Source organism: Pongo pygmaeus, chromosome 8, assembly GCF_028885625.2.
Source record: "Pongo pygmaeus isolate AG05252 chromosome 8, NHGRI_mPonPyg2-v2.0_pri, whole genome shotgun sequence".
Classification (NCBI taxonomy): Eukaryota; Metazoa; Chordata; class Mammalia; order Primates; family Hominidae; genus Pongo; species Pongo pygmaeus.
The window spans coordinates 74,130,531-74,150,668 of NC_072381.2; the positions used below are offsets into that span (position 1 = coordinate 74,130,531).

The window sequence follows — 20,138 nt, forward strand, 5'->3', positions numbered from 1 at the left end:
GCCTCATTTGATTCTTTCATGTGTATTTCTCTGTGTTACTAGCATATTGTCTGTGTCATGTGTTGACTGTCATATGGATGTGCTATATATTTACTGTGTTTAGCCATTTAATGCTGTTTGGCATTACGTGTATTTTCAAGTTTTTTTTTTTTTCTCCTCAAAGTGGCATTGTTATAATTTTATAGGGGAAATATGTTTTTTTCTGTTATTCATTTAGCAAATATTTATTGGGTGTCTAATATATGCCAAGTAATGTTTTAGGTGCTTGGATCATGGTAGCAAAAAAACAAAACAAAACATACAACTGCCTACTTTGTGAAATTTCTATACTACTGCACAAGTAAATAGCAGGGGACCAGACTGTGATTAATGCAGTGCCGAACAATGAGGAGGATAAGAAGAAGGGGAGAATAGGTAGGTAGTGGTGGCAGGGATATTCCATAGAATGTTCATGGAAGGCCTTTCTCTTAAGGTAGCATTTGAGCAGAAGCTTAAAGGAAATGAAGTAGTGAGCCGTACAGCTGTCTGTAGGAGGAATGTTCCAGGTAGGGGAAACAGGGCAAAAGCCCTGTGGCTGACACTTACTAGCTGTGTGTTCAGTATCTCAGCGAACCAGTGTGATGGCTAGAGCAAAGTGCAGTAGGAGAAGAGCAGCAGTAGTTCCCCTGGAGCCTTATCATCCTGATCAGGACTTGGCTGCTGCTCTGATTAGAATGGAAGCCATTGGAGGGTTTTTATCTGATTTCCATTTTTTTTCTTTTGAGATGGAGTCTCGCCCTGTTGCCCAGATCTTGGCTCACTGCAACGTCCACCTCCCGGGTTCACACCATTCTCCTGCCTCAGCCTCCCGAGTAGCTGGGACTACAGGTGCCTGCTGCCATGCCTGGCTAATTTTTTGTATTTTTAGTAGAGACAGGGTTTCACTGTGTTAGCCAGGATGGTCTCGATCTCCTGACCTCGTGATCTGCCCACCTCGGCCTCCCAAAGTGCTGGGATTACAGGCGTGAGCCACTGTGCCCGGCTCCTTTTTTTTTTTTTTTTTTAAACAGGCAGAGTTTTATTTTTCTTTAAATAGGCACGAATTCCATGTATACTAATATTCTCAATGTTCTCTGAATATTTTCAATATTTTATGACATTTTGTGATTTAAAAAATTAGCTTTAAGGGGGTCCGGGCATGGTGGCTCATGCCTGTAATCCCTGCATTTTTGGAGGTTGAGGCACTGTATCAACTGGCTCAGGAGTTTGAGACCAGCCTGGCCAACATGGTGGAACACCATCTCTACTAAAAATACGAAAATTAGCCAGGCGTGGTGGTGGGTGCCTGTAATCCCAGCTACTCGGGAGGCTGAGGCAGGAGGATCGCTTGAACCAGGAGGCAGAGGTTACAGTGAGCCGAGATCGTACCACTGCACTGTAGCCTGGGCAACAAAGCGAGACTCCGTCTCAAAAAAAAAAAAAATGCTTTAAGATTTGTGAGTCATAAAGCTTTGGAGTAGTTAGTTCTTTGGACCTATTCCCTGTGGTTCGAAGGATATAATGAGCCTGGATGTGAATCCCAGTTTGGCCGTAATTTAGCTGTATAACTATAGCAGGCTCCTTGTGTGTGCTAGTTTCTGCTTTGATCTCATTTACTTTTTTTTTTCTCTCCTTTTTTTTGAGACAAGGTCTCACTCTGTTGCCCAGACTGGAGTGTGGTGGTATGATTTAGGCTCACTGCAACCTCTGCCTCCTGAGTTCAAACAGTCCTTCCACCTCAGCCTTCTGAGTAGCTGGGACTACAGGTGCACACCATCCTGCCTGGCTAATTTTTGTATTTTTTGTAGAGATGATGTTTTGTCATGTCACCCAGGATGGCTAGTCTCGAACTCCTGGACTCAAATGATCCTCCTGCCTTGGCCTCCCAAAGTGCTAGGGTTACAGGCGTGAGCCACCATGCCCGGCCCTTTAATGGGACTTTTACATGTATTTTAAAAATATTTAGTAGTTTAAAAAAAGGCTTGTCTTGCTGTTAGAGTTGAGTTTGTTTTTTTTTTTTGTTTGTTTGTTTTGTTTTGTTTTTGAGATGGAGTCTCGCTCTGTCGCTCAGGCTGGAGTACAGTGGCGCGCCATCTTGGCTGTTAGAGTTGAGTTTGTTTTTTTTGTTTGTTTGTTTTGTTTTGTTTTTGAGATGGAGTCTCGCTCTATCGCTCAGGCTGGAGTACAGTGGCGCGATCGTGGCTCACTGCAACCCCTGCTTCCTGGGTTCAAATGATGCTTGTGACACAGCCTCCTGAGTAGCTGGGACTATAGGCATGAGCCAGCACGCCTGGCTAATTTTTCTATTTTTAGTAGAGGCGAGGTTTCACCATGTTGGCCAGGCTGGTCTCGAACTCCTGACCTCAAGTGATCCACCTGCCTCAGCCTCCCAAAGTGTTGGGATTACAGGCATGAGCCACTGCTCCCGGCTGAGTTTGTTTTTTATATTTTTTATTTCTGTAGTGGTCATAAATTTACCACCAGCTCCCTACACTTAGAAAAAAGCTACAGTGAATAGATTGTTTAGTTTTTCTTGTGTTTTAAAAATAAATTTATAAATGTTTCATTTTTTGTTATTTCTTTGGAACAGACTGACATAGGGGATGGATATTGTGCTTCACTGTGATAAACTGTGTTTATCAAGTAGTCATCCTTCACCTAGTTCCTTGCTTTGCTTTATAATATTCTGTCATTCTGGTCTCTGTGAATGTTCTGTAACACTAAGAAAGTTAATTTTATCGGCCTGGCATGGTGGCTCATGCCTGTAATCCCATCACTTTGGGTGGCTGAGGTGGGCAGATCATGAGGTCAGGAGTTTGAGACCAGCCTGGCCAAGATGGTGAAACCCTGTCTCTACTAAAAATATAAAAATTAGCCGGGCATGGTGGCAGGCGCCTGTAATCCCAGCTATTCGGGAGGCTGAGGCAGGAGAATCGCTTGAACCCGGGAAGCAGAGGTTGCTGTGAGCTGAGATCGCGCCACTGAACTCTAGCCTGGGTGACAGAGCAAGATTCCATCTCAAAAAAAAAAAAAAAAATGCTGATTTTATCTTCAACTGCTCCTAATTATTTATCCTCATTTACCCTCCTTCGTCCTCCCTCCTTTTTTTCCCTTCCTTCCTCCTTTCTTTCTTTTTGTCATTTACATTTGCTTGAAAATTTTTTTTTTTTTTTTTTTTTTTTTTTTTTTGAGATGGAGCCTTGCTCTGTCACCTAGTCTGGAGTGCAGTGGCGCAATCTCAGCTCACTACAGCCTCCCAGGTTCAAGCGATTCTTCTGCCTCAGCCTCCTGAGTAGCTGGGATTACAGGTGCCTGCCACCGTGCCTGGCTAATTTTTGCATGTTTAGTAGAGATGGGGTTTCACCATGCTGGCCAGGCTGGTCTCGAACTTCCGACCTTAGGTGATCCAACCGCCTCAGCCTCCCAAAGTGCTGGGATTACAGGTGTGAGCCACTGCGCCCAGCTGCTTGACATTTTAAATTACGGTAGATATCTATTTTTGTAGTTTTTTTGGGCATAAGCTTGTCTTTTACTTTTTGTTAATTGTTTTAGCATCCTGTCTGCATGTTTGCTTGTTTGTTTGTTTTCCTTTGGTGGAGTCTTAACCCAAATGTGTTTTTTTCTTTTTGGTTAAAATTAACCCATTGTTTTTACAATGATAAGCATGGTTCTCAGAATCCTGGGTTAATAAATTCTGCAAACATTTATTCAATGCTATGTGTGTGCCAAGGATTATACCAGGTACTGTTGTTATAGGGATAACTAAAGCCCTCAGGAACTCAGTGTATTGGTGGTAGATGAAAATAATAAAAGTGAAGGGGTTTGCTGGTGGAGAAAATGTAGGTGACAAAAGCAGCATGGAACCCTGGCAGGTAACAGCATATAAGGCACAGAAGGAGATAATAGAATCTGTTGAAGAAGGCTTAGGATAGGTCAGCAAGGGATTTGCAGCCTGGAAGAAGGGCATCATAGATGCTAAGGAAAGAGTGTGGAATTCAGACTCATCTTTGACCTACAAGGAATCTTTGAAATCAAATCCCACATTTTTTTGTCAAAACACAAAATTATATACATTTTATATACAATGCACTCATGCTAGCTTAATGATGGGGATATGTTTTGAGAAATGTGGTGTTAGGCAGTGTCATCATTGTATGAACATCAGAGTGTACTTATGCAAACCTAGATGGTAGAGCTCCTACTACACACTAGGCCATATGGTATATCCCATTGCCTCTAGGCTACACACTTGTACAACATGTTACTGTACTGAATACTGTAGGCAATTGTAACAACGGTATTTGTGTATCTAAACATATCTAAATGTAGAAAAGGTAGTGTGTTGTATTACTACAATAGCTAGATGTCACTAGGCAGTGGAATTTTTTAGTTACATTATGATCTTATGGGACCACTATCCTAGGTTGACAAAATCATTGTTATACAATGGCTGACTGTATATATAATTTTTCAAGTCACAGAGAACTTTTACTGAAATAGATTATGCATTATGCCATAAGGGAAACACCAATAAATTTTTAAGGATCAGTATCTTAGAAACGATATTCTGCAACTGTACTGTAACAAAGTTAGAACTTGGTAACAAAAGGATATCTAAAATTCTCATGGTTTGTGAACTAAGAAAATGTTGATAAATGTTTTAAAAGGTCAGTCATAAAGGAAATTAACACATTTAGAATAGGTGGTTACATACCAAATTTTGTAGACTATAGCTAAAGTAGTACTTAGAAATTAATTTTTGTTGCCATTTAAAAAAATTGTGGTGGCTGGGTGTGGTGGCTTATGCCTGTAATCCCAGCACTTTGGGAGGCTGAGATGGATGGATCACCTGAGGTCAGGAGTTAGAGACAAGCCTGGCCAACATGGTGAAACCCTATCTCTACTAAAAAATACAAAAATTAGCCAGGCATGGTGGTGCACGCCTGTAATCCCAACTACTCGGGAGCCTGAGACAGGAGAGTTGCTTGAACCTGGGAGGTGGAAGTTGCAATGAGCCGAGATTGCACCACTATACTCCAGCCTCTGCGACAGAGCGAGATTCCATCTCAAAAAAAAAAAAAAAAAAAATTGTGGTAATAAACATATAGTGGCTGCGCATGGTGGCTCATAACTGTAATCCCAGCACTTTGGGAGGCGAAAGCAGGAGGATTGCTGGAGACCAGGAGTTCGAGATCAGCCTGGGAAACATGGTGAGAACTTGTCTCTACAAAAAAAAAATAGCTGGGCTTAATGGCAGATGCCTGTAGTTTCAGCTACTTGAAAGGCTGAGGCAGGAGGGTCTCTTGAGCCCAGGAGGTCGAAGCTGCAGTAAACTGTGTTCGTGCTACTGCATTCCAGCCTGGGTGACAGAGTGAGACTCTGTCTCAGAATAATAATAATAATAAAGCCATATTGCTTCTTTTTCCAGGGCACTGAATTTTAGTAACAACTTTAAAAGTTTTTTTTAACCTGTATTCTATTAGGTATACATGTGACATTTCATAAATAATAAGTTTTGCCTAATTTAATAAAAGCATATCTGAATACACACCATGAACAAGTAACAGTTGGTGAGAGAATATAAATATTTAAGAAATTTCAGACCCAGTGCAGTGGATCTTGCTTGTAATTCCAGCACTTTGGGAGATCAAGATAAGAGGATTGATTGAGTTCACCATGTTGCCCTGCCTTTTGTAGACTCTGTCTCTACAAATTTGAAAATAATTAGCGAGGTGTGGTGGTGCACACCTCTCATTCCAGCTACTTGGGAGGCTGAAACAGAAGGATTGCTTGAGTCCAGGAGGTCAAGGCTGCAGTGAGCTGTGTTCATGCCACTCTACTCTACCCCGGGCAACAGAGAAAGACCTGTCTCACTAAGAAAGAAAGAAAAAGAAATTTTAGATAAATTATGGCTTCTCTGAATTTCACTATTGTCTTCTTCAGCGATTCTGGAAGGATACATATCTTCCATGAGATTATATTTGAAGCATCTTGAAATAGTTTTTTTATAAAAAATTATTTAAGACAGCATTATTTTTCTTAGAAAATATTCTCATTTAAAAAATTGCTGTCCATGGCCAGGTGTGGTGGCTCACTCCTGTAATCCAGCACTCTGGGAGGCCAAAGCAGGTGGATCACTTGAGGTCAGGAATTTGAGACCAGCCGGGACAACAGGGCAAAAGCCTGTCTCTATTAAACAAAAAAAGGAAGAAATAGCTGTCCAAAAAAAGAAATAGGGGTTGACCATAATAATATGAACTAAACAAAAATCAACTAAATAATCTATTCTAACAACTAGAATTATTCTATTTTTAAAAATCTTCATTTTGATAGGAAATGTTTTATTACTAGAAAAGTCATCTTTTTCATGTAAGATTTCCACTAGATTTAGTATTTTATGTGGCTGGCTTTGAATCTAAAAGTGTAAAATATTTTCCCAGTAGATAGGATTAGTAAGAGGTAACTCGTATCTTTCTGCAGAATAACTGTAACTGCTCTGAAAATGAGTAAATCTTAGATAAGAGAGGTTTGTAAGTTATTTCCACCTCTTCTCATTCCTTCAACATTTATATGTTCCCTTTTTTTCTCCTTCCTGTGCTCATGGGTTATTTACCAATTAAGAGATTAAAGTCAGAACCTCTTATAATAAAAAAAATTGAGTACTTACTTTAAATATTGATAGTGGTAGACATGGTTTCGTTCAGTTATTAAGTAAAGAAAATGAAACACTTGGAAGTGACCATGAGCTCCTTTGAAGATTGTCACCTGGGGATGTGTGGATGAAGTGTTGGGTGAATGAGCCCCAGACTTCATAGATGATGGAGATAGCTCTTCTTTTTTTTTTTTTTTTTTTTTTTTTTTTTCCGAGACTGGGTCTTGTTCTGTCACTCAGGTTGGAGTGCAGTGGCACGATCTTGGCTCACTGCAACCTCCGCCTCCTGGGTTCGAGCAATTCTCCTGCCTTAGCCTCCCTAGTAGCTGGGATTACAGGCATGTGCCACCCTGCCCGGCTAATTCTTGTATTTTTTTAATCGAGACAGGGTTTCACCATGTTGGCCAGGCTGGTCTTGAACTCCTGAACTCAAATGATCTGCCTGCCTTAGCATGAGCCACCAGGCCCAGCAGACAGCTCATTCTTAATCAGTGTAATCTAGTGTTATGTGAAGGAATACATCTCTCATTGCTTAGGGTGCAACCACATGCAAGCCATTACATACTAATTTGCATAATAATTGTATATCATAATACTCAGATTGGAATTGTGGCTCTAGCAATTTAAGTAGCAAGACTGTTGTAATCTAGGCCTGAGAAAATAAGGGCCTGAGTTAAGAAGATATAGTAGGAATGACTGAAAGGAACAGATGATAAATACTGAGAAAGACTAAATTTCATGAGCAGAGCCCGTAGAAGAGTGGTTCTTAAACTTGAGCATGCATCAAAATTGTGGAGGGTTGATTAAACAGATTGCTAGGCCTCACCCCTAGAGTTTCTGTTTGAGTAGGTTTGGAGTGGGTCTTGAGGATTTACTTTTATAGCAAGTTCTCAGGTGATGCTGTTGCTACTGGTCCAGGGACCACAGTTTGAAAATCACTGCTGTAAAGGTAGGTAGACCCTTTCCCCTCCCCACGTTCTCTGTGTGTAATAGACAGTCAGAGCCAGCAGATGTGAAATGAGCTAAGTGTTCTAATTAAGTGTTTTTGTGCTTTTTTTTTTTTCAGGCCAAGTGATAATAGTAAGGATAATTCAACATGTAACATTGAAGTCGTGAAACCAATGGATATTGAAGAAAGCATTTGGTCCCCTAGGTTTGGATTGAAAGGCAAAATAGATGTTACAGTTGGTGTGAAAATACATCGAGGGTATAAAACGAAATACAAGATAATGCCACTGGAACTTAAAACTGGCAAAGAATCAAATTCTATTGAACACCGTAGTCAGGTATATATGTTAATAAGAAAATTGTCTGTTTTATACTTTTTTTTTTTTTTGAGACAGAGTCTTGTTCTGTCGCCCAGGCTGGAGAGCAGTGGCGCGGTCTTGGCTCACTGCAATCTCCACCTCCCGGGTTCACGCCAGGCTGGAGTGCAATGGTGTGATCTCAGCTCATTGTAACCTCTGCCTCCCGGATTCAAGCGATTCTCCTGCCTCAGCCTCCTGAGTAGCTGGGATTACAGGCCCTCACCACCATGCCCAGCTAATTTTTTGTATTTTTAGTAGAGACGGGTTTCACTATGTTGGTTAGGCTGGTCTCGAACTCCTGACCTCGTGATCTGCCTTCCTCAGACCCCCAAAGTGCTGGGATTACAGGCATGAGCCACCGCACCCGGCCTTATGCCTGACTAATTTTTGTATTTTTTGTAGAAATCGAGTTTTGCCATGTTGCCCAGCCTGGTCTCGAACTCGCGACCTCACCTGATACTCCCACCTCAGCCTCCCAAAGTGCTGGAACTACAGGCGTGAGCCACTGTACCCAGCCTTTTGCTATTAATTGTGTATGAAATATTGAAGGTTTTCACAAGAGCTTTACATTTGGGAATGAAAAGTAGGGTAACTTTGTTTCACCTATTATTAGGTTGTCTGTAGATGTTGGAAGTGGAAGAAAAAGTGTTTCCCCTTTTTAAAGACTTGAACTTTTTACTTTGATAATACAGAAATAACTGAAATTACAAACTTACATACTTGGCTAAATTATAACCCTCTGGAGGAAGGAAAATTATGCCAATAGAAGAAAGGCTTGTTTTTGAAGTCAAAGGTCAGAAGGAATGTATTTTGTGTATATGAGACTGAAAATTTTTAATTGATTTTTAAAATCACAAGTTTGAATGAAATCACTTTATAATGCTAAACAGGAGATAAATATAAAAGCATTTCAGGCCAGCACAGTGGCTCACGCCTGTAATCCCAGTACTTTGGGAGGCTAAGGTGGGTGGATCACTTGAGGTCGGGAGTCTGAGACCAGCCTGGCCAACATGGTGAAACCCCATCTCTACTACACACACACACACACACACACACACACACACACACACACACACACACACACACACACACACACACACACACACACACACACACACACACACACACACACACACACACACACACACACACACACACACACACACACACACACACACACACACACACACACGCCTGGTGTGGTGGCACATGCCTGTAGTCCCAGCTACTCGGGGGGCTGAGAATTGCTCAAACTAGAGAGGCAGAGGTTGTAGTGAGCTGAGATTGCGCCACTGCACCCCAGCTGGGGTGACAGAGCCAGACTCCATCTCAAAAATAAGTAAATAAATAAAAGCTTTTCAATATCTTAAGTGATCTAGATTCCAAGATCTTTTTCCATTGAGATTGTTGCTCTAATTCACCATTGCTTCAAGGCAAAGAATATTACTGTATTTAATTTTGTTCAATCGGAGATTTTATTTTTGCAAGAAGTGCAAGAAAATTTTAAGAGTAAAGTAGTAATTCTTGTATTGAAAAATATGAGGAAATTTGCTAGAACAAGGCTTAAAAAAAGTTGGAATTTATATTGCATATTATGCACGAGACAAGACATTGAAAAATTAATTATGATAGTTCATTATTATGTTGGGTATGAGGAAAAAAATAAGGTTCCCTACTTAAAGGATTTGACTTTTTAATTTTGATAATAAAAGGTTTAAGAAAGCTTTTTTTAGATGGGGTCTTGCTATGTTGACTTGCAGCTAAAGCTGTTACATGAGCTAAAAGGACTATTTTTAACTTGTCTTAGATGGTTTCTCTGAGAATTTCATGAAACCTAAGGTGGTTAATGACATTTCATGCTCTGGAGAAACAAACTCTGTAGAGTTAGTATTATTTGTCACAGTAGCTATCATGTAAATGATAATCATTTTTGTTTTGGTTCGTTTATTTTAAATGGAGAAAATAGTGTCTACAGACTGTTAACTTCAAAATGTAAATCATAGTTTGATTAATTTCCTTCTTCAATTTATTGGATATCTAAATATTTGCTTTCTAAGAAAATTCTCTATAGAATTCTTGGTTATCTAAGTAAAACTGAGAAGCATGAACTATGTTTGTTTTGTGTAAATTAAATTATTATTTTTTTTTGAGACAGAGTCTTGCTGTCACCCAGGCTAGAGTGCAGTGGCGCAAGCTCGGCTCACTGCAAGCTCTGCCTCCTGGGTTCATGCCATTCTGCCTCAGCCTCCCGAGTAGCTGGGACTACAGGTGCCCACCACCACGCCCGGCTAATTTTTTTGTATTTTTAGTAGAGACGGGGTTTCACCTTATTAGCCAGGATGGTCTCGATCTCCTGACCTCGTGATCCGCCCACCTCGGCCTCTCAAAGTGCTGGGATTACTGGCGTGAGCCACTACGCTCGGCCTTTTCATTTTTTTATTTTAAGATAGTCTCCCTCTGTTACCCAGGCTGGGATGTAGTGGCACGGTCTCGGCTCACTGCAGCCTTTACTTCCCAGGGTCAATCAATCCTCCCATCTCAGCCTCCTGAGTAGCTGGGACTATGGACGCATATCACCATGCCTGGCTAATTTTTTTTTTTTTTTTTTTGAAGTGAAGTCTCCTTCCGTCCCCCAGGCTAGAGTCCAGTGGCACGATCTCGACTCAGTGCAACCTCCACCTCCCGGGTTCAAAAAATTCTCCTGCCTTAGCCTCTCAAGTAGCTGGATTACAAGCATGTGCCATCACACCTGGCTAATTTTTGTATTTTTAGTAGAGACAGGGTTTTACTATGTTGGCCAGGCTGGTCTCGAACTCCTGACCTCAAGTAATCTGCCCACCTTGGCCTTCCAAAGTGCTGGGAGTATAGTCATGAGCCACCACGCCCAGCCGTGCCCGGGTAATTTTTAAATTTTTTTACATACATCTCTTTTTGTAGAAATGGGGATCTCACTATGTTTTTGTTTTTATGCTTTTAAATTTTTGTGGGTACTTGGTAGGTGTATACATTCATGGATTACATGAGATATTTTAATACAGGCATGCAGTACGTAATAATCATAACATAGTAAATGTGGTATCCATCCCCTCAAACATTTATTATTTGTGTTACAAATAACCCAGGGATACTCCTTTAGTGATTTTAAAATGCACAGTTAAATTATTTTTGACTATAGTCACTCTGTTGTGCTAGCAAATACTGTCTTATTCATTACTCTTTTTTTTTTCTTGGTACCCATTAACCATCCCCACTTCTCCCCCCCACCACCCTCACTATTGTTCCCAGCCCCTGGTAACCAACCTTCTACTATCTGTCTCCATGAATTCAATTGTTTTAATTTTTTGCTCCCACAGGTAAGTGAGAACATACAAAGTTTTCTGTGTCTGGCTTTTTTTGCTTAACATAATGGCTATCAGTTGGTATCACTATATTGCCCAGGCTGGTCTCAAACTCCTGGGCTCAAGCGATCCGCCTGCCTTGGCCTTCCAAAGTGTTGGGATTGCAGGCCTGAGCCACCATGCCTGGCCTGGATTAAATGTTTGACATCAGATTTGTTGTGTTATCTTTACCAGTTTGGCTCATGTTACTTATTAAATAGAAATAACTTTATTGATCTTTTGAGTTTAAAAGTATGTGTTGGTTGCAAGACAATGTAGGGAAATACAAGAAGTTATAGTTTTGTTTGAGCAAATGTCAATGTTTGCACAGGTTGTTCTGTACACTCTACTAAGCCAAGAGAGAAGAGCTGATCCAGAGGCTGGCTTGCTTCTCTACCTGAAGACTGGTCAGATGTACCCTGTGCCTGCCAACCATCTAGATAAAAGAGGTTGAGCCATTTTTTTTTTAGTTTTACTTCGTTGCCCACACCCAACTTCAGCTTCTGGTGATACATATTTATACCTGACAATCTACTCACAGCACTTATTAGGTTATAATTTGTAGCTGTGGGCTTTTTTTGTAGTTGTTTTGTATGTATGTGTTTTTGTTTTTATTTTTTGAGATAGAGTCTCACTCTGTTGCCCAGGCTGGAGTGAAGTGGCACAATCTTGGCTCACTGCAACCTCCACCTTCTGGGTTGAATCGATTCTCCTGCCTCAGTCTCCTGAGTAGCTGGGATTACAGGCATGTGCCACCATGCCTGGCTAGTTTTACTTTTAGTAGAGATGGGGTTTCTCCATGTTGGCCAGGCTGGTCTTGAACTCTTGGCCTCAAGTGATCTGCCCGCCTTGGTCTCTGAAAGTGCTGGGATTACAGGCATGAGCCACTGTACCTGGCCAATTGTGGTATTTTTTTAAAAGAATTTTAATAATATACTCTATAGTTGAAAACATTATTAATCTTTTAAAATTTTATTATGCAAAACTTTATTTCAAACTTTCTATTTTATATTAAAGATATTCTAGATAGCTGTATTTATCCTCAGTATTCAGCTAATACCAACTTCACAATGCTTACTAGTTATGAAATATATAGTTTAAAGAATTTATCAAGTGAACAGAAACTTAAAGGAAATGTACCAAAATGTTGTTATTCTAGTATAGTGGGAAATATGAATACTGTTTTCTCCTTTTCAAAATGTTTTTATTTTTATTTTATTTATTTATTTATTTATTTTTTTGAGACCGAGTTTTGCTCTTGTTACCCAGGCTGGAGTGCAATGGTGCGATCTCAGCTCCCTGCAATCTCCGCCTCCCAGGTTCAAGTGATTCTCCTGCCTCAGCCTCCTGATTAGCTGTAATACAGTCATGCGCCACCAATCCCAGCTAATTGTGTATTTTTAGTAGAGACGGAGTTTCACCATGTTGGTTAGGCTAGTCTTGAACCCCTGACCTCTGGTGATCCGCCCACCTCGGCCTCCCCAAGTGTTGGGATTACAGGCGTAAGCCATTGTTCCCGGCCCTAAAATGTTTTTAAATCTGAAAGTTTTACATATATACTGAAAAAGACATGATAAACTTTATTTAACTCTTAAAAAGACATTCACCTTTTTTTCATAGAATTATTAAAGCTAAGAAACCAGATGGCATTCTCATTGTTTCACCGTATTAGCAAATCTGCTACTAGACAGAAGACACAGCTTGCTTCTTTGCCACAAATAATTGAAGAAGAGAAAACTTGTAAATATTGTTCACAAATTGGCAATTGTGCTCTTTATAGCAGGTAAATATTGTCTATCAGAGGCATTATTTCTAGTTGAGTATGAACTCAACTAAATATGTTTAACATTGGTGGCCAGACCAGCATTGATAACATCATTTTAGTTATTTTTCCTTTATATTTTCCTTCATATTATTTCTAAAATTAAGATAATAGAAAAAAAAAAACACAGTACTTTCTTTCTTTTCTTTTTTTTTTTTTTTGAGACGGACTTTTTGCTCTTGTTGCCCAGGCTGGAGTGCAATGGTGCAATCTCGGCTCACCACAACCTCTGCCTCTTGGGTTCAAGCGATTCTCCTGCTTCAACCTCCCGAGTAGCTGGGATTACAGGCATCTGCTACCATTCCCGGCTAATTTTGTATTTTTAGTAGAGAAGAGGTTTCACCGTGTTGGGCAGGCTGGTCTCCAACTTCCGAACTCAGATGATCTGACCATCTCAGTCTCCCGAAGTGCTGGGATTACAGGTGTGAGCCACCACGCCCAGCTAATTTTTTGTATTTTTATTTATTTATTTGTATTTTATTTATTTATTTATTTTTTTGAGACAGTCTTACTCTGTCACCAGGGCTGAGTGCAGTGGCATGATCTCGGCTCACTGCAACCTCCGCCTCCCTAGTTCAAGCGATTCTCCTGCCTCAGCTTCCCGAATAGCTGGGACTATAGGCGCTCGCCACCACACCCAGCTAATTTTTGTATTTTTAGTAGAGACAGGGTTTCACCATGTTGGCCAGGATGGTCTCGATCTCTTGACCTTGTGATCCGCCCACCTCGGCCTCCCAAAGTGCTGGGATTACAGGCATGAGCCACTGCGCCCAGCAATTTTTTGTATTTTTAATAGAGATAGGGTTTCACCATGTTGGCCAGGCTGGTCTTGAACTCCTGACCTCAAGTGATCTGCCTGCCTTGGCCTCCCAAAGTGCTGGGATTATAGGCTTGAGCCACTGCACTATGCCGAAATACTTTTTTTTTTTGTGACAGAATCTTGCTCTGTTGCCTGGGCTGGAGTGCAGTGGCACAATCTTGGCTCACTGCAACCTCCACCTCCTAGGTTCAAGCAATTCTCCTGCCTCAGCCTCTCGAGTAGCTGGGACTACAGGCGTCCGCCACCACACCTGGCTAATTTTTTGTATTTTAGTAGAGATGGGGTTTCACCGTGTGTTGCCCAGGCTGGTCTTGAACTCCTGAGCTCAGTCAATCCACCTCCCTCAGCCTCCCAAAATACTAGAGTTACAGGCGTGAGCCTCTGCGCTCAGCCTCACATAAATACTCTTTAAGGTATTTTTTCAAGGGATCTCTTAATGGCAGAGGACTGTGAACCGTAGGAAGTCTGAGCATATTTCTTTGAAATCTTATGTTTATCGTCAGTGTTTTGTATGCTGTCCTATAGCATGTTTGTTTCTATAGAAAATATTTTAATCTGGTATTAAGCAAAATCCAAATGATTCTCCATGTTTTTATGTGTACTTACGTCACTGAGCTGGGTGTACAAATATTATGATTTTTGAGAAATGAAGTTGTATTAAAAGCCAAAACTTGTTGCATACGAGAATGAAGATTAGGGTTTACCCAACCTGAGTTGTTTGGGGGATAGTCACTGAAGATAAAATAATGCAGTATTGAGTTTCTCACACATTTTGTTTTATAAAAAGCCATATGGCTTATGTTTAAATGACTTTTAAGGAACATTAGGGGCTATGGTTATGAGTTATGATGATGATCATATATGTGTTCTTATTTTGGAATTATCTCACTTCGTACCCAGCCAGGGAAATGGTTTATAAGCATCTCTAACTTGGAACTTTATATTTAGAGCAGTTGAACAACAGATGGATGGTAGTTCAGTCCCAATTGTGATGCTGCCCAAAATAGAAGAAGAAACCCAGCATCTGAAGCAAACACACTTAGAATATTTCAGCCTTTGGTGTCTAATGTTAACCCTGGAGTCACAATCGAAGGATAATAAAAAGAATCACCAAAATATCTGGCTAATGCCTGCTTCGGAAATGTAAGTAGTCCATTTAGTACAGTAAGATTTCAGTAGTTTGGATTAGTGAATGAGGTGGCGTTTGGAATTTATGACAAATACAGGTTATGAAGCATGTTATAGATACGCGATTTCATTTATTCATGACAACTGCAGATGGCTCTCAATTGTTTCTAAGAAGAGCACCATTCCTGTGTATCCTATGTGCTGCAATCATTGCTAGTTAGTAATATAGTTTCAGTAGACTAAATACGCCTCAAGAAATCTTGTTTTAAAATTACTTTTCTTTGGGAGGCCGAGGTGGGTGGATCACCTGAGGTCAAGAGTGTGAGACCAGCCTGGCCAACATGGCGAAACCCCATCTTTACTAAAAATACAAAAATTAGCCGGGCGTGGTGGTGGATGCCTGTAATCCCAGCTACTTGGGAGACTGAGGCAGGAGAATCGCTTGAACCTGGGAAGGTGGAGGCTGTAGTCAACCAAGATCCTGCCATTGCACTCCAGCCTGGGCAACAAGAGCAAAACTGTCACAAAAAAACAAAAACAAAAAATTAGCCGGGCCTGGTGGCGGGTGCCTGTAATCCCAGCTACTCGGGAGACTGAGGCAGAAGAATTGCTTGAACCCGGGAGGCGGAGGTTACAGTAAGCCAACATCGCACCACTGCACTCCAGCCTGGGTGACAGAGCGAGACTCTGTCTCAAAAAAAAAAAAAAAAAAAAAAAAAAAAAAATTACTTTTGTCAGGGCAGTGTGTCATGCCTGTAATCCCAGCACTTTGGAATGCCGAAGCAGGTGGTTTGCTTGAGCTCACCAGTTTGAGACCAGCCTGGGCAACATGGCAAAACCCTGTCTCTACAAAAAATACAAAAATTACCTAGGTGTGGTCGTGCATGCCTGTAGTCCCAGGATGAGGTGGGAGGATGGCTTGAGCCAGAGGTGAAGGTTGCAGTGAGCTGAGATCACACCACTGCACTCCAGCCTGGGTGATAGAGCCAGACCTTGACTCAAAAAAAAAAAAAAAATTATTTTAAATCCTGTTAAAAGTTTTCAGTATATACTTTTTCATCGGTGATAACATTATAAACTTGAGTATATCTTAAAGTGAATTGTTATATATTGTATATATTGGTATAATGCAAATTAATGTGATATTTACTTGACTTTTTAAATACTCGCTTTTTTTTTTTTGAGATGGAATCTCACTCTGTCACCCAGGCTGGAGTGCAGTGGCACGATGTCAGCTCACTGCAACCTCTGCTGTCTGGATTCAAGCTATTCTCCTGCCTCAGCCTCCAAGTAGCTGGCATTACAGGCGCCTGCCACTGTGCCCAGCTAATTTTTGTAATTTTAGTAGAGACAGGGTTTCACCATCTTGGCCAGGCTGGTCTTGAACTCCTGACTTAGTGATCCACCCACCTCAGCCTCCCAAAGTGATGGGATTACAGGCGTGAGCCACCTTGCCTGGTCTAAATACTCGTATTTTAAATGTTTATATTTTCAGTAACTTTTGATACAGATGCAAATTTTCTAAAGGTCCATTTCATAGTCCTTGTGGGATTCATTTAAAAAAATAATAATAATATGTCACCTGTAAAGTTAGAATTTTTCTTTTTTTTTTTTTTTTTTTTAAGAGACAGGGTCACACTCTGCTGCCCTGGCTGGAGTATAATGGTGCAATCATGGCTCACTGTAGCCTCGAACTTCTGGGATAAAGTTCACAGTCCTCCTGCCTCAACCTCCTGAGTAGCTAGAACCATAGGTGTGCACCACCAAACTTGGCTTTTTTTTTTTTTAGGAATGGGGTCTTGCTATATGGCCCAGGCTGGTCTTGAACTCCTGGCCTCAAGTGATCCTCCCATCTTGACCACCCAAAGTGCTGGTATTACAGCTGTGAGCCACTGTGCCATGGCTAATTTTTTTGTTTTATTTTATTTTATGTTATTATAGAAACAGGGTCTTGCTATGTTGCCCAGCATAATCTTAACTTCCTGAGCTCAAGTGATCCTCCCACTTTGGCTTCCCAAAGTGTTGAGATTATAGGTATAAGCCACTATGCCTGGCCTAGAATTTATCTTTGCATAGTATTTTTCTTTATGTAAAATTTCATTGCTTTAGCTTCATTTTTTCTTTGCAGAATGAGTATTAATCATGTGACTTTAGAAATAATTGGATCATTATTTCCCTAATATTAGACTTTAACACAAGGAAACATTGTGTGGAGAAAGTTTGTGTAATTGTGGATAGACTGCATATGTGTAGTGAGTATACTATACATATGTAAAATTTATGTAAAATTTAATTGCTTTCATTTTTTTAATCTCAGGCCTTTTGTGGTATGTAAAACTTTTTTTTTTTTAGACAAAGTCTTGCTCTGGGCCGGGCACGGTGGCTCACGCCTGTAATCCCAGCACTTTGGGAGGCCGAGGGGGGCAGATCATGAGGTCAGGATATTGAGACCATGCTGGCTAACACAATGAAATCCCATCTCTACTAAAAATACAAAATATTAGCCGGGTATGGTGGCAGGTACCTGTAGTCCCAGCTACTCCCGAGGCTGAGGCAGGAGAATCCCATGAACCCGGGAGGCAGAGCTTACAGTGAGCCAAGATTGCGCCACCGTACTCCAGCCTAGTCAACAGAGAGACTCCGTCTCAAAAAAATAAAAAAAAAATAAAAAATAAAAAAGTCTTACTCTGTCACCCAGGCTGGAGTGTCTTGACCCACTGCAACCTCTGCCTCCTGGGTTCCAGTAATTCTCATGCCTCAGCCTCCCAAGAAGCTGGGTTTACAGGCACGTGCCACCACGCCCAGCTAATTTTTGTATTTTTAGTAGAGACGGGGTTTTGACATGTTGGCCAGGCTAGTCTCGAACTCCTGGCCACAAGCAGTCTGCCCACCTCAGCCTCCCAAAGTGCTGGGATTACAGGCGTGAGCCACTGCACCCAGCCAAAAATTTTTTTTTTCTTTTTTGAGATGGAATCTCGCTCAGTCGCCCAGGCTGGAGTGCAGTGGCACGGTCTCAGCTCATGCAACCTCTGCCTCCTGGGTTTAAATGATTCTCCTGCCTCAGCCTCCCGAGTAGCTGGGACTACAGGCGCGTGCCACCACGTCCAGCTATTTTTTTTTTTTTTTTGAGACGGAACTTTGCTCTTGTTGCTCAGACTGGAGTGCAATGGCACAATCTTGGCTCACTGAAACCTCCTCTTCCCGAGTTCAAGCCATTCTCCTGCCTCAGCCTCCCGAGTAAACTGGGATTACAGGCATGGGCCACCACACCAGGCTAATTTTGTATTTTTAGTAGAGATGGGGTTTCTCCATGTTGGTCAGGCTGGTCTTGAACTCCCAACCTCAGATGATCCACATGCCTCGGCCTCCCAAAGTGCTGGGATTACAGGTGTGAGCCACAGCACCTGGCTATTTTTTGTATTTTTAGTAGAGATGGGGTTTCACCGTGTTAGCCAGGATGGTCTTGATCTCCTGACCTCGTGGTGATCCAGCTGCCTTGGCCTCCCAGAGTGCTGGGATTACAAGCGTTAGCCCCTGCACCGGGCCTCAAAATTTTTTTTTCTTTTTTTGAGACAGAGTTTTGCTCATGTTCCCCAGGCTGGAGAGTAATGTTGCAATCTTGGCTCACCACAACCTTCGCCTCTGAGGTTCAAGCGATTCTCCTGCCCCAGCCTCCCGAGTAGCTGGGATTACAGGCATGCACCACCACAGCCGGCTAATTTTGTATTTTTAGTAGGGATGGGGTTTCTCCATGTTGGTCAGGCTGGTCTTGAACTCTCAACCTCACGTGATCCGCCCACCTCAGCCTCCCAAAGTGCTGAGATTACAGGTGTGAGCCACTACACTTGGCCTCAGATTTTTTTTATGTAAAACTTAAATTGTTTTAGTTCATTTTTTTCTTTCCAGAATGAATTTTTTTTTTTTTTTGGACAGATTCTTGCTCTGTTGCCCAGGCTGGAGTGCAATGGCATGATCTCAGCTCACTGCAGCCTCCACCTCCCGGGTTCAAGTGATTCTTCTGCCTCAGCCTCCTGAATAGCTGGGATTACAGGTGCTTGCCACCATGCCTGGCTAATTTTGTATTTTTAGTAGAGATGGGGTTTCTCCATTTTGGTCAGGCTGGTCTTGAACTCCCGACCTCAGGTCGTCCCACCTCAGCCTCCCAAATTGCTGGGATTACAGGCATGAGTCACGGCGCCCGGCCCAGAATGAATATTAATAACATGACTTCAGAAACAACTGGATCATTTTTTTCCCTAATATTAGACTTTAACACAAGATAACATTGCTGTGGAGAAAGTTTATTTAATTGTAGTTAGACTGCATATATGTAGCGAATCTGTCATACATATATAAATACTAATAAGCCTCTGAGATTGCATGTTATTTAGTAGTGCTGCAGGAGATATTTAAAATTTTTTGTTTGTTTGTTTTTGAGACGGAGTTTCACTCTTGTTGCCCAGGCTAGAGTGCAATGGCGTGATCTCGGCTCACCGCAACCTCTGCCTCCCAGGTTCAAGCGATTCTCCTGCCTCTGCCTCCCGAGTAGCTGGGATTACAGGCATGTGCCACCATGCCTGGCTAATTTTGTATTTTTAGTAGAGACAGGGTTTCTCCATGTTGGTCAGGCTGGTCTCGAACTCCTGACCTTAGATGATCTGTCTACCTCGACCTCCCAAAGTGCTAGGGTTACAGGCGTGAGCCACCGCGCCTGGCTATAATTTTTTTTATATTGCATTTGGGAGCAGGTTATTATGGTTCGTTTTCTGTAATGGTATTATATGTATCAGCCCAAGAAGCGGGGGTATCTACCCTTCAGGGATCAAAGTGCTAAAACACCGTTTTTGGAGATCCCAGCCTGTGGGTGCAACAAGGGTGGGGCGATCCCTAGCACTTTCTTGCAAGACTGTTGTTGAGCAATTCATTTAAAACTAGTAGAGGGCCGAGCATGGTACCTCAGGCCTGTAATCCCAGCACTTTGGGAGGCTGAGGCCGGTGGGTCACTTGATGCCAG

At 41.7% G+C, this 20,138-nt stretch overlaps 1 protein-coding gene across 3 annotated transcripts in view; it reads left to right on the forward strand.

The window, feature by feature from the left end:
• DNA2 (DNA replication helicase/nuclease 2) overlaps positions 1–20,138 on the forward strand; it is a 58,035-nt gene that overhangs the window by 15,696 nt on the left and 22,201 nt on the right. For all 3 annotated transcript variants that reach the window (XM_063670548.1, XM_054436654.2, XM_063670547.1), the window contains 4 exons: positions 7,737–7,956; positions 11,686–11,803; positions 12,975–13,137; positions 14,945–15,139. In XM_063670548.1, coding sequence (XP_063526618.1) covers positions 7,737–7,956; positions 11,686–11,803; positions 12,975–13,137; positions 14,945–15,139 — 696 coding nt within the window. The remainder of the gene's footprint in view (positions 1–7,736; positions 7,957–11,685; positions 11,804–12,974; positions 13,138–14,944; positions 15,140–20,138) is intronic.